The sequence below is a fragment of the Lutjanus erythropterus genome, chromosome 13 (assembly GCF_056507025.1).
Source record: "Lutjanus erythropterus isolate fLutEry1 chromosome 13, fLutEry1.hap2, whole genome shotgun sequence".
Classification (NCBI taxonomy): Eukaryota; Metazoa; Chordata; class Actinopteri; order Lutjaniformes; family Lutjanidae; genus Lutjanus; species Lutjanus erythropterus.
Window position 1 is genome coordinate 9,890,590 of NC_139329.1, and position 18,298 is coordinate 9,908,887.

An 18,298-nucleotide genomic window follows, 5' to 3' on the forward strand; every position below is an offset into this window, starting at 1 on the left:
TTACAGTACATATGAAATTTAAAAAGTAAGTCTGGGAGAAGCAGAGTGAAGTTTCAAAAAAAAAAAAAAAATACAGTCTGATTTAGGAGAAAATTGTGTAAGATTCATGAGCCTTCATTAGCATAATATGGAAGAAATTAAATAACATATTCATAAGTATGTTTCCATTACTGTACATTTGTTCATTACCTTTGAATTAGCTGTTCTACTTAATGTAGTATATTTTAGCTTGTTTGACTGTAATGTTCACTACTTGTATCTCTGCTTTTTATTCTGTTCTGTATAATTTAATTTTTGTATTTTTCTTTTGTGCATTGTTTTCAATGCCATACTGCTGTTTTTATTTATTTATTTATTTATTTATTTATTTTACCTTGTGTGAATTGTATGTATTTTTGTATTATTATGACTTGTTTTTAATGCACATTGTAAAGCACTTTCATTTGCATTTTATGTATGAAATGTGCTGATAATTTTTTTTTTCTTTTAATTCTGAAGTTAGTAGCAGAAAGTTAGTATTAGGTAGTTGGAAAACACTAAAGTGATAAAGGAACACACACATGCATACTCGAAAACACAGACTGGCACAAGAAATGTATTTTTGTTTTGTTATGCTTTTATTTTGCAACCCCTACTAATCAGTCTCTCTTCCAGGACTATTTCCGGAGGTGTGTCTCACGCATGGGAGTGCAGCCACTTGCGCAGCAGCTGTCAGTTATCTTATTAGACTAGGTTGAGGCGTCAGGGAAGATAGAGAGGAAGGGGTAGAGAGAGAGGGGACAAGAAGGGGGCAAATCGAGCGTTTCCTCTGTTCTGCTGCAGGAATCTACTGCACCTGTGTAACTCATTAGTTATTCAGCAGTCTGACGCGTGTTTGGTGAGAGATGTGGGATTTTCTGTACTCTGTTCACGGACACCAGTAAAATTCAGAGCCCATAACCAAAAATCCCTGCTTGTCTGATGCTTTTCATTCCTCTGTCATACACAATCAAAACCCAGCAGTTAGAGACAGGACCATCAACGTGTGTTTTGGATTTTCCTTAATTAGCGCACTGACCTCTTTTGGATTCACTGAGCAACTACAGCTTTAGTAGTTCAAGTTCGACATAACAGCATGTAGCACTTCCGGTAATGACATTCAAAATAAAAGTTTAGAGCTGTAGTTACGCGCTTTGACAACTAGAGACCAGTGTGTATTCATTTTTACAACATAAAACGCTCTCATTGCATGTGTAATCCCATCTGTATCATGTAATCTGTAATTCCATGACGGTTTTTGTGCAATAAATACAACAAAAGAAAAAACAAAAGAGCTAAATTATGCTCAGTATTCTTTTTTTCTGTGTTGTTTTTTTAAATACTTAAGCGATTTGCAGTATAATACTAGTCCAATCATGAACAGACTTTTTGCTAGCTAGGCTATTCATACCGTAGAATTAGTACTGTAAAAGGTTGATGGGATGGGTGGATAACTGTAAATCTTTAAAACTAAACTAACGACAGAATCAACTTGCCACCTCTACTATATATTCTTCGACCTCTGCTGAGGCGTCGGTCATAAGCTAAGTGATACAAAACAGACCTTGACCCAGTATTCTGCTTGCACTTTAATATTAAATTGTATAAAAACACTGTGTGTTTTGCCATAAACACTGTGAGGGGAAATGCGCCGTTCCCTCACAGTTCCCTATTCCAAGAACTTCACCGCCTGAATATGTCTCTTATTTTGAAAGTTGTGACCGGATGTGCGGTTCGGTCTTGTGTTGCGAGCTCGCCGTGGACCCATGAAGAAGAGGAGAAAAAAAATATTTTGTCCTATCTGTTCAACAGTACAAGTGGTCGGAAAGACGTGTTTTTACAGACTTTATAGAAAGAAAACATTGTGAAGAGCAGACATGGCGCTCACCGACGCTGACGTACAGAAACAGGTAATAAAGTTAAACCACATTTATCCTAGTGACTATAGGTAACAGTTAAAGTTAGCTAAACAAAACAAAAAGTAATGCTGGCTAACGGGCTAAAACCTGAACAACTGTCGCATGCAAATTTTAGCTAAACCATTATTCTGCACTGACTGCCATTAACGTCTGTGGTTGTTACTAACCTGGCTCATGTTAAAATTTACTTTATTTGAGTTTCGGCCACTTGACAATTGTATTAGATTAGCACGTGGAAAGTTGAAACCAAACTTTGATAGTGAGTACAAGTTAGACAGCTTCATCTGTTTGGAGTAAAGGGATTATTCAAAGTGTTTCCAAACCTTACGTTTTTAGAAAGAAATGTTATGAACTGATTTATACATGCATTTAGAAAACTGATACAACATTAGCCCTAAACCCTGAGACATCTGAATTTGAACTGTTTTGTTTTTGTCTTTCGTGGCAGATCAAGCACATGATGGCCTTCATTGAGCAAGAGGCTAAAGAAAAAGTTGAGGAAATTGATGCTAAGGTAATTAAAGTCAGTCAGTCAAAAATCAGTCTGTCAGTCTCAGGATTTTTGCTGCAGTGACCAGTCACTTGCCTCGTCATACCCATCTGTTTACAGGCGGAGGAAGAGTTCAACATCGAGAAAGGTCGTCTGGTGCAGACTCAGCGGGTGAAAATAATGGAGTACTATGAGAAGAAAGAGAAGCAGATTGAACAGCATAAGAAAATGTGAGTCGTTGGTCGCCTGTAGCCAGTTTAGGAAACTATCTTATATTGTGCGAGACTTTTGACTGGTCTTTAGATGGAGAGGCAAACAAGCAAGCAAAAATAGTGGCTGTCAACAAATTTTATCAGCTATGTTGCATCTCTCCTCTCAGGAAGTCTTTGTACCACTTTGTTGCACTGTTACCTTGCTGCGTTTTTCTTTGCTGTCTCCTAGTCTCCTCAGTTGGGGTTAAACCATAAAACTCAATGTTTCCTCTTTACAGTTGCATCACCTTTCTGGGTCCTGAACACTTAACATGAAAATTATTAGCACAAACGTTGCCATATTGGCCTCTTAATATCCAGTTGTGGTGGCAAAAGCGACTTAAAATCAGTGTGTTGTGGGAACTGGGTATCAGGCAGAACAGCTGTTTCATAGGCGTGCCATATTACATGTTCGTTCCTGCAGCGAAGTTATTAATTCACTTTTCTCTCCACTCTCTCAGCCAGATGTCTAACCTGATGAACCAAGCCAGACTGAAGGTGCTGAAGGCCCGTGACGACATGATCACGGTTAGACACATATTCACATGTTGAGTTCGTGTTACGCAACTGACAGACTTTTCTCAAATTTACCTTCAGCATATTAATAAAGGCATATGATATAACTACTGGGGTTAGATTGCATTCATGAGTTAGGCTTGTGTGCATGGGTGCTTATTTTTGATCTGTTTACCCCTGAATTAGATGTCTAATTTTTCCTGATGAGTTTCGTCTCACCATTTTATAATTTGTAGCTGTCTGATTCTGCTGTGTCTGAATAAGAGGTGGGCATTAAGTTTATGACTTTAAAGTAGGGCAGAATATAGGAAAAAAATGTTATTGCAATTATGTTGACAGATTTTGTGAGTACAACATGAATTCAATTAATAGGAATGATAATTTTGCATCACAATTTTCGTTTTCACTAAAGAAAACTGTTGAAATTATGATGATGTAACATTTGTTGGTGTCTGTACTAGACATGTTTTCTAGGCAGTAATTCATTACGGGTTTTTTTTATTTTTTTGCAAAACATTTTTCCTTTCTTAAAAAATTGCAGGTTCTGCAATTTGGATATTGCACTTGGCCTTATTATCGGTTTGATTTTTAATTAATTGTGAAGCCCTACTCTGAAGTAATCTAAATGAATCAGTAAAATCACAAGCCTTTTTTTCTGTTTTCTCTCTGTGTTCTTGTCTCAGGATTTGTTGAATGAGGCCCGTCAAAGACTTGAAGAGATCGCCAAGGATCCTGCTAAATACTCTACCCTACTGGAGGGCCTGGTGCTTCAGGTGAAACCTCCAGCTGTTCTCATTGGATGATATGGCTAAATTAACAGCTGATTTGTTAGTTGGTTCTCTATGTTTTCTGTGTTTGTCCTTTTTAACGTTCAGGGATTCTATCAACTGCTGGAACCTAAAGTTACCGTTCGCTGCAGACAGCAGGATGTGGAGATGGTTCAGGTGAGGATGAGCTAATTGTATTGTTGTATTTCATCGTTATTGTAATAGCTTGTTTAAGAAAGGATTGTTGGTAATGTTGTGTGTCATAAATGTGCATTGCTTGACAGGCTGCGGTTAACAAGACTATCCCTATCTACAAAGAGGCAGTAAAGAGCAACATAGTTGTCAAAATTGACCAGGAACGTTTTCTTCCGTCAGAGATGTAAGATGATTTAACATGTTTAAACATCAACTCTTAGGGTTTAATTTTAAAGTTATTGTCAAATTACTTTTTAAAATTGTGAGTGTAATTGGAAAAGTTGAGGGAAAGACTTACATAAGTTGATTTTGGTTCCACCATATTTGCAGTAAGTGTCTGACTTTTTGTTCTAACAGCTGCGGAGGAGTTGAAGTATACAACGATAATGGAAAGATCAAGGTTTCCAACACATTGGAGAGCAGGATAGAGCTTATAGCAAAACAGGTAAAGTGATGATAATATATCCATAATTCAAATCATCATTTATGATCTTAGTACCACACTAAATGTAGTTCCTGCTGTTTGCCTGTGGAGGGCAGCACAGGCCACTGGGTCCTCCAGTGAGCTGAATATCCTAAAGAAGGGTTGATAGTGAACATAATTCAGGCAACAGTGACTACGTTTATGTGCACACTCATTTTCCACTATTATTTAGAGTATGATGGTGTTCTAAATGTAATATAGGTCTTGTGAACAATATACTCCATTTGGATATTCTCAATTAGGCCTTATTCTGAAATCAGCATGTTTTGCTTAAGTAATTTGGTTAATACTTTATTTCAACCATCATCATTTCACTGTTTAAAAAAATGAAATAATTAATAATGTAATGTAATCAAATCTTTACTATTGAAATGTGTTGGTTATCGTCTATTATTAGCTATACAATATATAGTTTATATATGAGCTATTTTCTATTACACTAACAAATGATTAAACAATATATAAAATGTAATAATTATCAAACATTGTCATTATATCATTTTTATCAAGAAAATAACAATAATAAAATAATAATAAAATAATTTATTAATGATGAAGTGTTACTGACATTGAGGATACACTGGTTCAGGGTTTAGGAGCATTCTTTGGACATGTGTACAACACATTCAGAATATGCATCTTAAATGGGGGTTTTACTTCAGTTTGTGGCACACGTCCTCCTGCGTTGTAGACTGTGTTTGCACAGTTTATCAAGTCTGCCTACAGTGGAAAACTGAAAAAATACAATTTTGATCCAGTGAAGCAAAGAAGAAGGCATACTTTATTAATGCCCAGGGGAAATTACATTTTCTCTCTGTTGTAATTTTTATACACACACATGCACAAACAGGGCCTATAGACATGCAGCGGAGATATGTCAGAGTGAGGGGCTGCACACATACATATACATACATTTACATACATATAGTCAGGCGCCCCGAGCAGTTAGGGGTTCAGTGCCATGCTCACTGGCACCTCTCCAGCTACTAGTCCATGCTCTGTACATCAGTCCATGCTGGACTTGAACTGGCGGCTCTCCGGTTCCCAAGCTAAGTCCCTATGGACTGAGCGACTGCCAGCCAAAATGGCTCAACCAGCTTAAGCCGTTGCATTTTTCCAGAATTGGACAATGCACAGTTCAATATAATCAAGAATTTTAGTGTAAGATTCATTTTCAATAGCCTTGTTCAAAAAGCATAATACTTTGTGCATGTAAATGTATTCACTGTCCTGCTACATACAAGTCTAACCATATTTTTAATTGGGTGTTACTTCATTGAGTAATCGTTTTAAGAATGTGCAAATGCTCATTCTTATTTTTAATTGGATTTTGGATGAAGGTGAGCATCACTAACTAATAACAGTCATTACTGTTTAGCTTTTGTACACAATGAAACTTGATATATTTATTCTCTGTTCCTTCAGAGGAACCTTCACAGTTCAGAAGAATTTGTTTTGAGTATTGCTCCCAAATGGTTTGTGCTTCCTACACACAGCTGCAGGTGCAGACAAGAGCATTGCCTCTATGTAGGCATCCTCTAAAAACAAAACAAATTAGTTAGTTTATTATTTAATAAACCTTATATCTGCACAAACCAAAGACAAATGTAAAAATGTGTGCACATCATAAACTTGAGTTTTAACAATTTAATACTTAACTTTATTGTGTTGCCAGCATCATCCACAGAGAACGTAGGGAGACTCGGGTCAAAAGAAGAGATGTGCAAGGCCTGAGCCATTCTCTGTTTTTTCACAATACATAGAAAATACATTTTGTGAAGGTAGAAATAAGCAGAGGAACTTTACAAACAGGACAAACCCCCCTCATGGCCATGTGTGCAACCAGTCGCAAGACAGTATAAGCAACAACATTATTTCTATTGTTTTCTTCCATCAGTACATCCCCAACAGAGTGACAGCATGTTTAAATCTGCAACACATCCTTTTATTTTTTTTGTTTGCCTTTTAGAAAAAGAGATACCATTATTAGCTATATTATTAGATCATCTCTATTGATGTCCATGTAAGAAAAAAGAAAGACATATTAAAACATTTCTCATGTTTCTCCACATATTTCCATCAGCAATTTATCATTCAAGTTTTTCCTTGTAGCTTCTTGTGTGTACTTATTTGTATCCTGACTTTACACCTCACAGATGATGCCTGAGATCAGAGTAAACTTGTTTGGTGCCAATCCCAACCGCAAGTTCATGGATTAATGGTGGATTTGAGGAGAGCAGTGCGAACATGGCTGGTTATTTAAGGTGACTGCAGACCATCCTCAGAGTGAGCAAGAGTCTGTGGATCACCCAACCATCAAGGGTCAAAGAAAACACAAATTTACTTAATGCTACGGATGTGTTCATATAGCTTTTTATTTTTTTAACTAATGGACAGAATAATCACTACAAGTGCACTTCATGTTTAAGTGCCATCAATCTACAGTCTACAGGGCTGATTAAAATTGCAATGTGTCTGTAAATATATATTCCTTCAGTTGTTTTGGGAAATCTGTTGCTCTACTACTTGATTAAAGTAATCTAAGCTGCATACTTAAGTCACCAAAGATACACATTCACGTATTTAGTCTACGCTTTTTAGAGACTACACTTTATAATGAGGTTTATTGTCTGGTATGTTTGCCAAATATTTTTTAAAGGACCAGTGTGTAGGACTTTTGTGGCATTTAGCAGTGAGGTAGCAGATTGCAAACACTTTGTCTCACTCTTCTCTTCCAAGTGTGAAAGAGAACCTAAGATGGCTATGAAACTCCTGAAAAATATCTACAGCCAGTGTTGGCTTGTATAATCTGGGCTATTGTAGAATCATGCCAGTACAACACGACGACCTCTATGGAAAAGGATCGGCTCTGTAGATATGAACGGCTCATTCTGTTGTTAACATACGATGACTACATTAATCAGTTTCTGCCCAAAAAAAAATCCCCCAAAATCTCACACACTGGACCTTTTACTGTGTTTGCTGTGGACAACAAAAGTTTACCATTTTTCTGAAGCTCTTAGCTTAAAAAAACCAAAGAAATAAACGTGTGTGACACAGAGAAATCAGCATGAATGAGATATCTTTATTTACAGCTTGTAAACAAACAGTTTACTCAGGCTATGTTCACTCTACAATGAGGAAAATGTAGTAGCCTAGGTACACTAGCCACATCAAAATGTGTCTTGCATTAAAAATGTAAAAAACAAAACAAAACAAAGCTTTTAGTGCCACCCAGTGGACTTAAGTAATGGCAAACAGTTGGCAAGACAAGGTGCCATACTCCCTCCATGGGTCTAACAAATAGAATTGTCCTCGCTAAGTTGGACTCAAGTACCAAATCAATGTTTCAACACCACCAATTCCACTGAATTCATTTAAGACTTACAGTTTTGATGCTTTAGAAACTCTCAGCATTGATAAGGCTTTAATTGCATTTTTTAGTTATTGTGCGCACATCAGTTGAAGCAACATATTGTTTTATGTGTAACTAAGCAGTAAAATCAGCCCTAGGCTTCTCACAGGTTTATTTAAACCCTCCCAAGCTGTGGAGAAGAGGAAGTCAAGGCTACGAGACAGTGGCCCAGCAGTCTAACCTGTGGCCTTTAGGCAGGAAGTGAGCTGTGTGTTAGGGTATATTGTACACTAATACAGGGATTAAAGCATTACCATCAGATTAACAAATGACCTTAGAGACACTGGCAGGCAGCACCTCCCAATCCAGTGAAGGGATCCAAGATTACAACTTGCACCACACGGATGGAGTAGGAGGAATGCATAACAGGGTAGGCAGAAGGAGATCAAGCTCCTTTTCTAGAGAAACGCATCAACGATTGAAATCTAAATAATTGGCATTTGGAGTCGAGCTAAATACCCAGTTCAGACTCTGATGACATCAAATGTTCTGCAATATGAGCTTTTGATAAATATTGAAAGGGGAATTTGTCACTTACATAGGATGATGCACAGTTCTTTGTCGGTAGGCATTTTAGTTAGCAGCCTCAAACACCATACAGCAGCTCTCTCTTAACCAGACAGAATAATCTCTCCCAGGTGAGAGGAACAGCCCCAGACATATTGCAGCAAGCACACGGGGATAACCCAGACAACTTGGGACACATACCCTCAGATTAGTCACACACATACACAGGACCCTGTTTAACCTACGGAACCCTGCTGACAGCATGTAAAAACCTAGAGAAACATGATTAGTGTTGAACCCGTTGGTCCATGTATTAGTAAATGGAGCCTCTTCATATCCTAGAGCATTCCTGTGCCTTTGGTTAGTGGCTGTATTTCCCTCTGTCTGTATTCACCGTTCACTCAGTTGTCATTTGCTGCGGATTAAAGCAGCAAATTATCTGTACAGAGATAAAACAACCACCGCCACCAATGCCGAACGCTGCTATTCCAGCAAACCTAGCACCGCTTCCCCTACCCCAAGAAAGTAGACCCCCTGTGCAATGCCAAAAAGAGGTGCTATGACCAGAGCACGACATGTTGCACCCTTCAGGAAAGCTGCTGGGCCCTCCCGCCTCATGATGCGCCTGCAAAAGCACACAGACAGGAAGAAAATGTTACAAGGCTCATTACTCTTATGTGTATTAAGGCAACAAGTGTTTTATTGTAGATTTTGAAAATCTTACCGTGTGCAGTCAATAATTCCTCTGTATGTGTCCTCCCCCTCACCTTTTTGCAAGGTCTGCAGGCGAGTCTTTATAACTATACAAACATTAAAAACACAGAATCATTATGTCTATTCAAAGCACACAGTGGCCACAAGCAACAATCACAACATAATGGCAACACAAGCAGACAAGTCAAAAAGTGAACTTGAGACAATAATGCCACACAATGGCTGTGTCTGAAATGACTCTTCATTCACTGTATACTGCACCAAATTCTGAGTGTGGACATTAATTCACTATGTAATGTCCTCATGACATATGCACAATTTTCTGCTAATAACCACACAATGCAGTACAAATCATAATATAGATTATAATGATGATAACAAAATGTCTGAAATCTCAAGTCCTGTATTGTTGTTTTAATGCCTGCCACCTAGGGCTGAATATCAATACTTAATTCCTTTAGGGTATCGATTGAAATAACCCAGTTCCTTTTGTTACCCAGATTTGGAAAAAAAACTTTTAGGGTTTTGCTCAACAGCCAATCACCACAAGAATCCTTCATAAAGAAGAACCTTTGAAAAAAGGTAAAAAGGTATAGAATGAAGTACTCCATCACTATTGGTATGATGGGTAACGGGTATTAATATTGGTACAGGTATTGTTATTTTTTAAATGATTCCCAGCCCTGCTGCCACAGGGTCAGATTCTCTGTGAAATCAGATGAAATGAGCTTGTGTGTGTTTTCCCAGGCAAAGTTGCCCACAGCTTTTGTCCTCAGAGGCCTCCAAAATCATCAAAGTAAAAAAGTTCCTTGAAGTCACTTTAAAGAATGTAATTGGAATGAATTATTGTGAAGATTGCTATCTTTGTGAGTAACAAAATCCCCATTCACACCCCACCTCATGTCCTGCCATCTCTCTGACTTTCTACTCACCATCCAGTGGTGTTACAGCCACAGCTGCCACTGAGCCTGCAGTGCAGCCTGCCACAAAGGACTGCCAGAATGGTGACCGGGTCTGCACATTACCCACTGTTTCCTGGCCAATTGCATTTAGGTTGGCAAACAACGGGAAGTAGATCATTGAGAACGGGACATCCCTGTAAAATATGATTTTGAAAAATGGTCAGATGAGATGATATGAAATTTTTTTTTAAAAATGAGGGGGTGTATTACAGGTTAGAAATGGGATGGGCTGAAAAAGTGGGAGTGGACGAAACCACAGGAGAGAGGCAGGGATAGAGAAAGATACATGGCCCCATTCGACTGCAGTATAGTAACCAGACATAGCCGCAGGAATCTATCGATCAGCGTTGATTGGCAGAGGTGTCAGGAAATACAACAAATGCAGTATGAGTTATGCAATGTCAAATCAGCTGTGTAAAGTAGTGGTGACAGAGTTCAATGAGAGGAAAGGCAGGGCTGGAGAACACAAGCAGCTGTATGTGGTTGTGTACCTGATATTTTGAAACATTTCCAACATGAAACCAAAGTATGAAAAGCACCAGGAGTCAAGAAAGTAATGAATTATTATGGACACCAGAAACAAGCAGTGGAAGATGTAGGAATGGAAAATGACGAACAGCATTCCTTTCCCAGCATGTCACTGTCGTTTGCCTTTGTTTCAGTACTTTCCATTTTAAAACATTACAAGTAAATACATACATACATGCAAACGAAGGGTATACTGTGCAGAATTTAACAAAAAAAAACAAAAAAACAATCTATGGAGTCATAAATCCCTCTCAATCATCACTTATGACTGACTGTAAGTGTGTGGTGGTGTCTGTGAGACCCTGCCCACTGCCTGTATGTTCTTATTTAGCTTGTTTCTGGGTTTCAACCTTTGAGCAGTGGTGTTTAGGCCCCAGCTGATAACAGGGCCCAGTTAGTGAGGTTGTGACTCTATGGACCACGTTACATTGTTGTCCCTGTCTCTCTCCTCTGATCTCTTTCATGGATGTATTAAGAGTTGCAGGGCTGAGCTATACACACACACTAACCCTTGTGAAACATCAGAAAATAACATTTTATTTCTCTGTAAGAAAAAAGAAAAAAGTTTGTATGTATATTGTGAGTGAGTGGGTGAGTGTGTGTGTTTATGTCTTTGTGTGTATGACCTCATTAAGGTGGCCGCTGCACCCCTGTAGAGGCCTGCCAGTCCACGAGTCTTCAACAGCTCCACGGTGATGCCGGTGGCTGAGGGCCGACGTGGAGGACTCGGTCGCGCTGGTGGCGGGGCCACTAATGATGGAGCTGGACTGGGAGCAGCACCAGCAGCAGCAGCAGCAGCAGCCTGAGCTGGAGTCGGAACGGGCCTCTGTGCAGCTGATAGTCAAACATAGACTGTCCCAGGTTAGAAAGGACATGAAGGCTAATGTAATCGTGCAGCCATCACGTGAGTGTTTTCTGTGATTCTGAAATAACGACAAAACTTTTGTTTTTGCTTTGAGGCACAGTATTTGACTAAACTTAAGCCAAATCAATCTGAGTATAAATATGTGAAAAGTGCAGTTTTCTGGATTTTCAAGTTTTCAGCACATCTCTGACTTTCACAAACTGCATCTTGGTATTTGTACAAAAAACTGGAAGCATTAAATCCAGTGACTTAACTCACCGAGTCTTCCTGCATCCTGCAGCTGGATCTTAAGCATCTCCATGGGAGTGGTGACTACCACCTGACAGGTCCCGGCCCCACACCCTGCGAGTACCTCCCCCCACAGGGGCAAATGCCTGGAAACACAGCAGATGTCATTAACAGATATACAGCATTTATAAGAGTAAGCTTCTGTCTTGATTTCTAAATACACTGGTTGAGATTTTTAGATTCCTGACAAGAGTTTCACTTGCTAGAATTGGTAAGGCACTCAATGAATTATACATCTGAACACTATATTCTCTCTTTCTTTGGTAAATTACACTAATCAGTCTAAGGGTCTAAAGTCAACATTGAAAACACACATTTTAAAACCCACGAAATGTTTGTTTTAGTTCAGCTGAGGTTTTGTTTCTCTTCTAAGTAATAATTCATATTTCTATTTCTTAATGAACAAATATTCTGAATTGGTATTTCGTATTGATACTGATTTAATGCAGGCATCCAGTCACAATAATGAAGTTACTTAAGGGAGAAATATGCAATATATTTAATGTAATGTAATAAAATGACCATCATGTGTTATCAGTGATTATGGAAACCTGTCAAGTTGAAATACTCAACTTACTATTTGGACTGGAGTATTCGTTTTTTGAGATGCAAAATGCCACATATTGCTCCTTTAAAGCTAAAATTAACATGCCAGGTTCCATGCTGAACAAAACAAATGCAATTTCATTTAGTACAAATTAGCTAAAAGAACTTCAAATTAAAAACTGCACTTTTATTCCAGATATTAACAGGAGCTAATACATGATGGCGTCACCTTGGTCGTGGCATAAAGCAACAGTTACCAAAAGAAATTGTAATATCCTCGGCCACTTTTTCAAATCTAATATTATTTAATATTAATGTATGTGTCATTATATCATTGAAAGACAAAAATCAGTGTACCCATCCTTAGAGAGCTTCTGTCTGAAGACATCATTGGCAGCCAGCTTGATGGCTTTTTCTGGTGTGACCAGAGTGAGGTTCACAGCTGCACCTGGACGGGGACAAGGAACAGTTTCCACTGAGGCACACAAATAGAACCAACCTATACAGCAGCTTATGGCTCACCACCATGGGCTAATAGCAGTAGACACTGGTTATTACGATAAAAAAGACTGAGGGATCACAGGCGAAACAGCAGCGTAGGTGGCTGGATTAAGCTTATAGTAAAGCGTGCTTATAGTGTTGTTTGCCACATGGATTAGAAACGCAAAGAATACCTCTGTAGCATCCAAAATAGCCCTCTGAGCGAACTGTCTTTGCCAGGCAGTCCAGCCTTTAAAGAAAAAAAAGAAAACAATTGACATTTTGTCTGTTTCTTGTACAATCAGAATACACCATCACAGTGTTCATAGTTTGGATTTTTTGAAGTGGGGTTTCATGAGGTACAGTAGATGGTGGTTGGCATGGCCCTAGTTTGGAGAAGCAGCAGGAGCACCAGTGTAGAAGCTAATCAGTGAGCATAAAAAAAAACAACCTAAAACAATCAGTAGTTTATAATATACTAAGAATATTTTTACTGCTTTACCTTGCCATCAGCCAATGGGAAACCATTGTTGTATAGGCCAAATATCACTCTCCAAAGCAACCACACTCATTTTGCAAAAACAGTACTTTGCAGAACAGATGAGTTGCTGGTCTACTGCTGTCTTGATTGGTTAGTTTGTTATTATGTGACTTCGGTGACTCCAAACAAACCCTTTAAAACACCCACTTGAAAGAAACCCAAACTAACATTTTAACTACCAATAGACATTTAGGTAATTTCATTAGCATTTTTCAGCTGACCAACAGACTGGACAGAGGCTTGTGGCGTCAGTGAACTGTATGAGCTGTTGTGCTGAAATTCTCTTTTTTTCCTTTGCAAAGAGCAGAAAAAATCCAACCATGCAATTGGGCCTTGAAGGAAGCAAATTAACCAAGCTATTTCCCATCTCTGACTCATAGTGGAAAACCACAGTCTAAAATGTTTGAACACAGGATGGCCACGCCCAATCAGCCGGCAGTATTGATGCCCACCAGATGTGCGCAGTTGAAAATGCAGGGTCTCTTAAGGACACTGTCTTTTTCTCTGCGGCTCTTGTTTTTGTTTCCAGACTAAAACGACAACACAGACCGAAGCAGATGAATGTGAAAAAGGTTTTAGTGCACTCCTTTGTCAGATTTTTGAATAAATGAGTTAATACAATCCACAATTAAACGTTACCAAGGCAGTCCATCAAAACACACACTGTATACAGCCCTTCCTCTAATATGATCACAAGACTGAGTTTTGTACTAACTGCCCAAAACACTGCACCAAATATGGGAAGAGAGTGTTTAACTGTGCTGCTCCACCCTTGGAGATTCAGTGGAAAAGTATGTTAGTCGACATAATCAAAATAATTCAGACTTGTTTGTAGCTCAAATTAGAGGATGCTGTTAACCAGGGCACCATTCATCATCAGCAGATATTTTGAAATGGTTTCATGGTTTAGAGACTGACACTGGTTTTGAAAACATTTGCTCGCAAAAAAGGAGTAGTCTGTATCCATTCCCTAACTTAAAGATAAAAATGAATATATAACCTTTTTCTCATAAAAGCAATTAGGAAGGAAAAGTCATTAATTGGCAAAAACTGCAGTAATGTGAAAGCTCTTATGTTTGTATGTGGTAGATCAATAACAGTAGGAGGTTAACTCGGGCCAGGGGAGCACTACTCACATTCCTTTGTAGACTTGGACGCCCTGCTGGTTCTGTAGGCGGGTCTTAGCCAGGTCAATAGGAAATACACATGTCACACCAACCAGGCCTGCCACGCCCCCATTAATCAGCTTAGCAGGGAGGCTGTGAAGGGATCAACATAGACACACACGCACACATGCGTGCACAGACCAATGTAAACGTAGTCACCAACATAAGCCATGCAAATGACACATCCATTCATGGACAAAAATAAGATAAACATATACAAACAATAAGAGACATTAATACAGCTGCTGCTTCACTTGAATACATTTTGACCCATCTTCATTAAGTTAAACAAACGAAGTAAAGAGAACTTACCTAACTTTCTTTTCCGCCATCCTGCTTGTGTCTGGGCTCCAGGCCCACTCCTCCTCTCCTCCTCCTCCTCCTCCTCCACCTACTCCTCCTCTTCTTCGTCTTACTTTTCCTCTTCCCCTTCCCTCTCAGACTTTGGAACACAGCCCGAATTGTTGTCACCACAGCTCAACTCTCACCTTCCCTCCCACGCCACAAATACGGCTCACTGCTTCTGTTAATGTGGCAGCACCAGACCGCCTTCCTCTTCTTCTTCTTCTCCCTGGTGCAGCAAGGATGGACAGCCTTCTTTCTGTCGTGGCCAAAACCACCGCTGTTTGATCTGTGTCTTCTGGCCAGCCTTTCTGCTCTGCTGTACCTCACACTGAAACCCTGTCTCTCTCCCCTTGCCTGGAAACACAAAACACAAAACACAGGCAGTTAATGTGGATTAAATAATTCTAAAGAGCACAAGTGAGACCGTTGTTTCTCTATTCTATGTGACACCTAAGTATTCTCTCTCTCAAAGCCCCAGTGAATGGACATTTGTGATGGCGTTATGAGATGAAGGTTTGGTGACGGAGGATTGACACACCTCACATTAACTATCAGAGTCTATAAAATCCAGATTTAGTCATTCATAAATGTGAATAGCAGCATATGCCAGGACTACCACACTGAGACAGAACATCTTGAGTCTCCCTAATCTGCCAGCTAAAAGGGATAAGAGTATTTGATCTAGCAAGGAGGGCAGAACTGAAAATGAGGGGCTTACCGGTATTCTTTTACCGCATTTGGAATCCAGCATTTACAAAAGACTGAAAAGGAGATTTGAATGGAAGTTGGAGAATTTGTTTGACAAGGTTTTTTCTTTCTTTTTTGGTTCTGGAAGTACAATAGTTTGCAGTCTCGCCTAAGAAGTGTGTATCACAGGTAGTACAAATGCCATTCAAACCTTATCTGTTGCTCATAGTTCTTACTTTTCTACATTATATGCTGTTTCTTCCATTCTTTTTCTGCCTTTTCCCTTCCTGACTTCCCCCGTCCCTCAGCTCCCTAATTAATCTCTCTCTTAATCTCTCCACCTCCATTCAGTCTCTATTTTTACCACTGTAAACCTTCACTCTATCCTTGCACGTCTTTACAGAAACTATCAGTTATTGCTTGGTGTATCTTCTCATCTTAATTTATATCTTTTGATGTAATTTTCCATCATATCAAGATTTTCATCTCCCAATATTTTTTCTGTCTCTGTCCCCTTCATACTCTGTCCTTTCGATTGCTTGATCCCAGTCACATTCTACACATGCCTTTCACTGAGCCTCTTTCTGTGAAACTTTCTTTCAGCTCAGTTCCATTCACACACAGTAGTGACCCTGCCAAAACACAGACAAGGGTGCCTCACCCCAAGCCAACCTCCAGCTCCCAGATCTCTGTTTCCCCTAAAAAACTGCACTAGAACACCCCTTGCTCGCACAGCTCACACAGCACAAGCCCCCATGAGACAGCTTTCAAAAAACTTAATTTTCTTCCTTCACATGAGATATAGCAGTGGGGAATGGGGGTCTTACCTCTGCCGGTGCATCCCACAGACAGGATCAAGCTGTCCACTTTCCTTTCACTTCAACAATGCGTGCAGCAATGGTAGTCAAGCGAGAGCAATCTGAGAGAGCCAGCCGCCACTCAGGGGCCGTTGCACAAACACCAGCATTGTCCTGCTGCCTAAGTCCCTCCCTCTCGTGGTGACTCCCTGTGTGACATAGCCCCAGCAACCCAGCTCTGCACTAACACAACTCGACATAAACTCATGCCTGTGGAGCCGCTGCCACAACACACGTAAGAGACACAACAGGGACAAACAGCGATAATCATAACTCAGTGTTTCTTATTTCTGAGAATGTCTGTACAACATGAACAGCAAAAAGGGCTGCCCATCAGGAATGAGCTCTCCATTCAATAGTCCTGCCATTACATAATACCTCTAGCCACATTGAATTCCACAAATGTTCACAGACTTACAATTACTACCAAGGTAACAGTAATGTACCAATATCATCATCAGTGCCTGGGACATTTTATTATTTGGAAACCAAAAAAATGTAGAGGAATGTAATTAAAAGACGAGGGTTATATAAGGACATCAACAAAAAGAACATGTGACTACCAGAGCAACCACTCATTGCCACTAAAGTATTTTTCATGAGTATTGATTGATGTATTGATTCCTTTTAATGGAAAAAACAATTACTATCTGTGATTATTTCTCTCATCGGCAGGGCAAATCTTATTTTCTATTCCATTTTATCTATTCTATCTCTATTTTCTAACTTGGTTTTCACATTTGAAGCACTTACACTGTTAAAAAATAATATTATTTGTGGTGAAAATAGAAAACTTCTTGTTGCAAGTATATCAATAAGTAGCAAATTTTCATCTAGGTGAAAGAGTGTCTGTCTCTATTTCCAACCAGGAGGGTCAGCTGCCAGCACAGAATTGTCCATGCCTCTTTTGCAATGGAAGACTGTTCTTAACATTTGGACTGAGGGTATAAAAGGACTTCTTTATTGGCCGTTAAAATGCTAGTAGAGAAAAAAGACATAGCAGAATAGACTTTGACTATAAAAATGTATTAAAAATACATGAAACATCAGCAGTCAGTCTTTTATACTACATATTAATGTGTAGTTCATAGACAAAATGTATCTCCTCTAGCTGTACAATGCAATTAAATTTTATTGTAATAGGTAAAATATGGCCCCTACATTGGTTGATTTTGATTCACTGTGCATGTATGGATGTATTTGCTATAGTATCTCTGGACCTCTCTCAAACTCCAAGGTCTTTCAAGTCAAGTGCACTGGAGCCTTGAAAATTACCATCAGTGTAAATGTAACTGGGAATGAATGGCAATCTGACCATTTTGCTCACTCCATTAAGACAGATAATTGTTCACACTCTCAGAAGGAGTTAACAGCTGCTCTATTTACCCCCACTGTTTGTGCTAATAATCTAACTGCACAGCTCTTCTTTGGGGTTTGTATTTCAATGGGCCACCAACATTGCCAGGGTTACTGCTCATAATAGTAAGATCAAAACCAGAATAAACGGAAAAAACGTAATGAATGAAATATTAATTACATTCAGTAGGGAGCCTTCTTGATAAAATTAAGTTAACTTATTTAAGGAGAAGAATAGTAAGCCAGCATGTAAAAATGCAGTAAGCTCACAAAAGCATCCCTAATTTTTTTTTTCAGCAACCAACTTTTCAGTTGAATGTTAAACATCCCCATATAGCTCAATTTTACTCTGAAAGTCATCGGATATCTCCGTCGCCTAGCAACATCACAAGCTGACATGG

General features: G+C 39.2%; 2 protein-coding genes across 5 annotated transcripts; one reads left to right on the top strand and one right to left on the bottom strand.

The window, feature by feature from the left end:
• The first annotated feature begins 1,740 nt into the window (after positions 1-1,740).
• atp6v1e1a (ATPase H+ transporting V1 subunit E1a) lies at positions 1,741-11,888 on the top strand. Of its 3 annotated transcripts, none has more exons than XM_084733402.1 (9): positions 1,741-1,928; positions 2,386-2,451; positions 2,548-2,657; positions 3,140-3,206; positions 3,878-3,967; positions 4,070-4,138; positions 4,246-4,340; positions 4,514-4,601; positions 11,402-11,888. In XM_084733402.1, the coding sequence occupies exons 1-9, from the start codon at positions 1,896-1,898 to the stop codon at positions 11,420-11,422; spliced, it is 639 nt and encodes a 212-aa protein (XP_084589528.1). In that variant the 5' UTR covers positions 1,741-1,895; the 3' UTR covers positions 11,423-11,888. The 3 variants fall into 3 exon arrangements, with proteins under 3 accessions (XP_084589528.1, XP_084589529.1, XP_084589527.1); XM_084733401.1 differs by lacking the exon at positions 11,402-11,888 and adding an exon at positions 6,797-7,705 and having other exon boundaries at positions 1,743-1,928; XM_084733403.1 differs by lacking the exons at positions 2,386-2,451; positions 11,402-11,888 and adding an exon at positions 6,797-7,705.
• On the bottom strand, positions 7,706-18,298 carry slc25a18 (solute carrier family 25 member 18). 2 transcript variants are annotated; one of them, XM_084733399.1, is made up of 10 exons: positions 16,512-18,298; positions 14,965-15,351; positions 14,623-14,745; positions 13,140-13,195; positions 12,823-12,913; positions 11,890-12,005; positions 11,393-11,600; positions 10,209-10,372; positions 9,287-9,362; positions 7,706-9,187 (listed from the first exon to the last, which is right to left on the bottom strand). In XM_084733399.1, the coding sequence occupies exons 2-10, from the start codon at positions 14,982-14,984 to the stop codon at positions 9,046-9,048; spliced, it is 996 nt and encodes a 331-aa protein (XP_084589525.1). In that variant the 5' UTR covers positions 14,985-15,351; positions 16,512-18,298; the 3' UTR covers positions 7,706-9,045. The 2 variants fall into 2 exon arrangements, with proteins under 2 accessions (XP_084589525.1, XP_084589526.1); XM_084733400.1 differs by lacking the exon at positions 16,512-18,298 and adding an exon at positions 15,716-16,479.

Excerpts from the sequence above, each read along its gene's own strand:
- atp6v1e1a (XM_084733401.1), top strand. The coding sequence starts at position 1,896 with ATGGCGCTCACCGACGCTGACGTACAGAAACAG. Across the intron at positions 2,452-2,547 it reads TTGAGGAAATTGATGCTAAG|GCGGAGGAAGAGTTCAACAT; the intron begins GTAATTAAAGTC and ends ATCTGTTTACAG. Across the intron at positions 3,968-4,069 it reads TGGAGGGCCTGGTGCTTCAG|GGATTCTATCAACTGCTGGA; the intron begins GTGAAACCTCCA and ends TTTAACGTTCAG.
- slc25a18 (XM_084733399.1), bottom strand. The coding sequence starts at position 14,984 with ATGGCGGAAAAGAAAGTTAG. Across the intron at positions 12,914-13,139 it reads CTATTTTGGATGCTACAGAG|GTGCAGCTGTGAACCTCACT; the intron begins GTATTCTTTGCG and ends GTCCCCGTCCAG. Across the intron at positions 9,363-10,208 it reads GGCTGTAACACCACTGGATG|TTATAAAGACTCGCCTGCAG; the intron begins GTGAGTAGAAAG and ends ATGTTTGTATAG.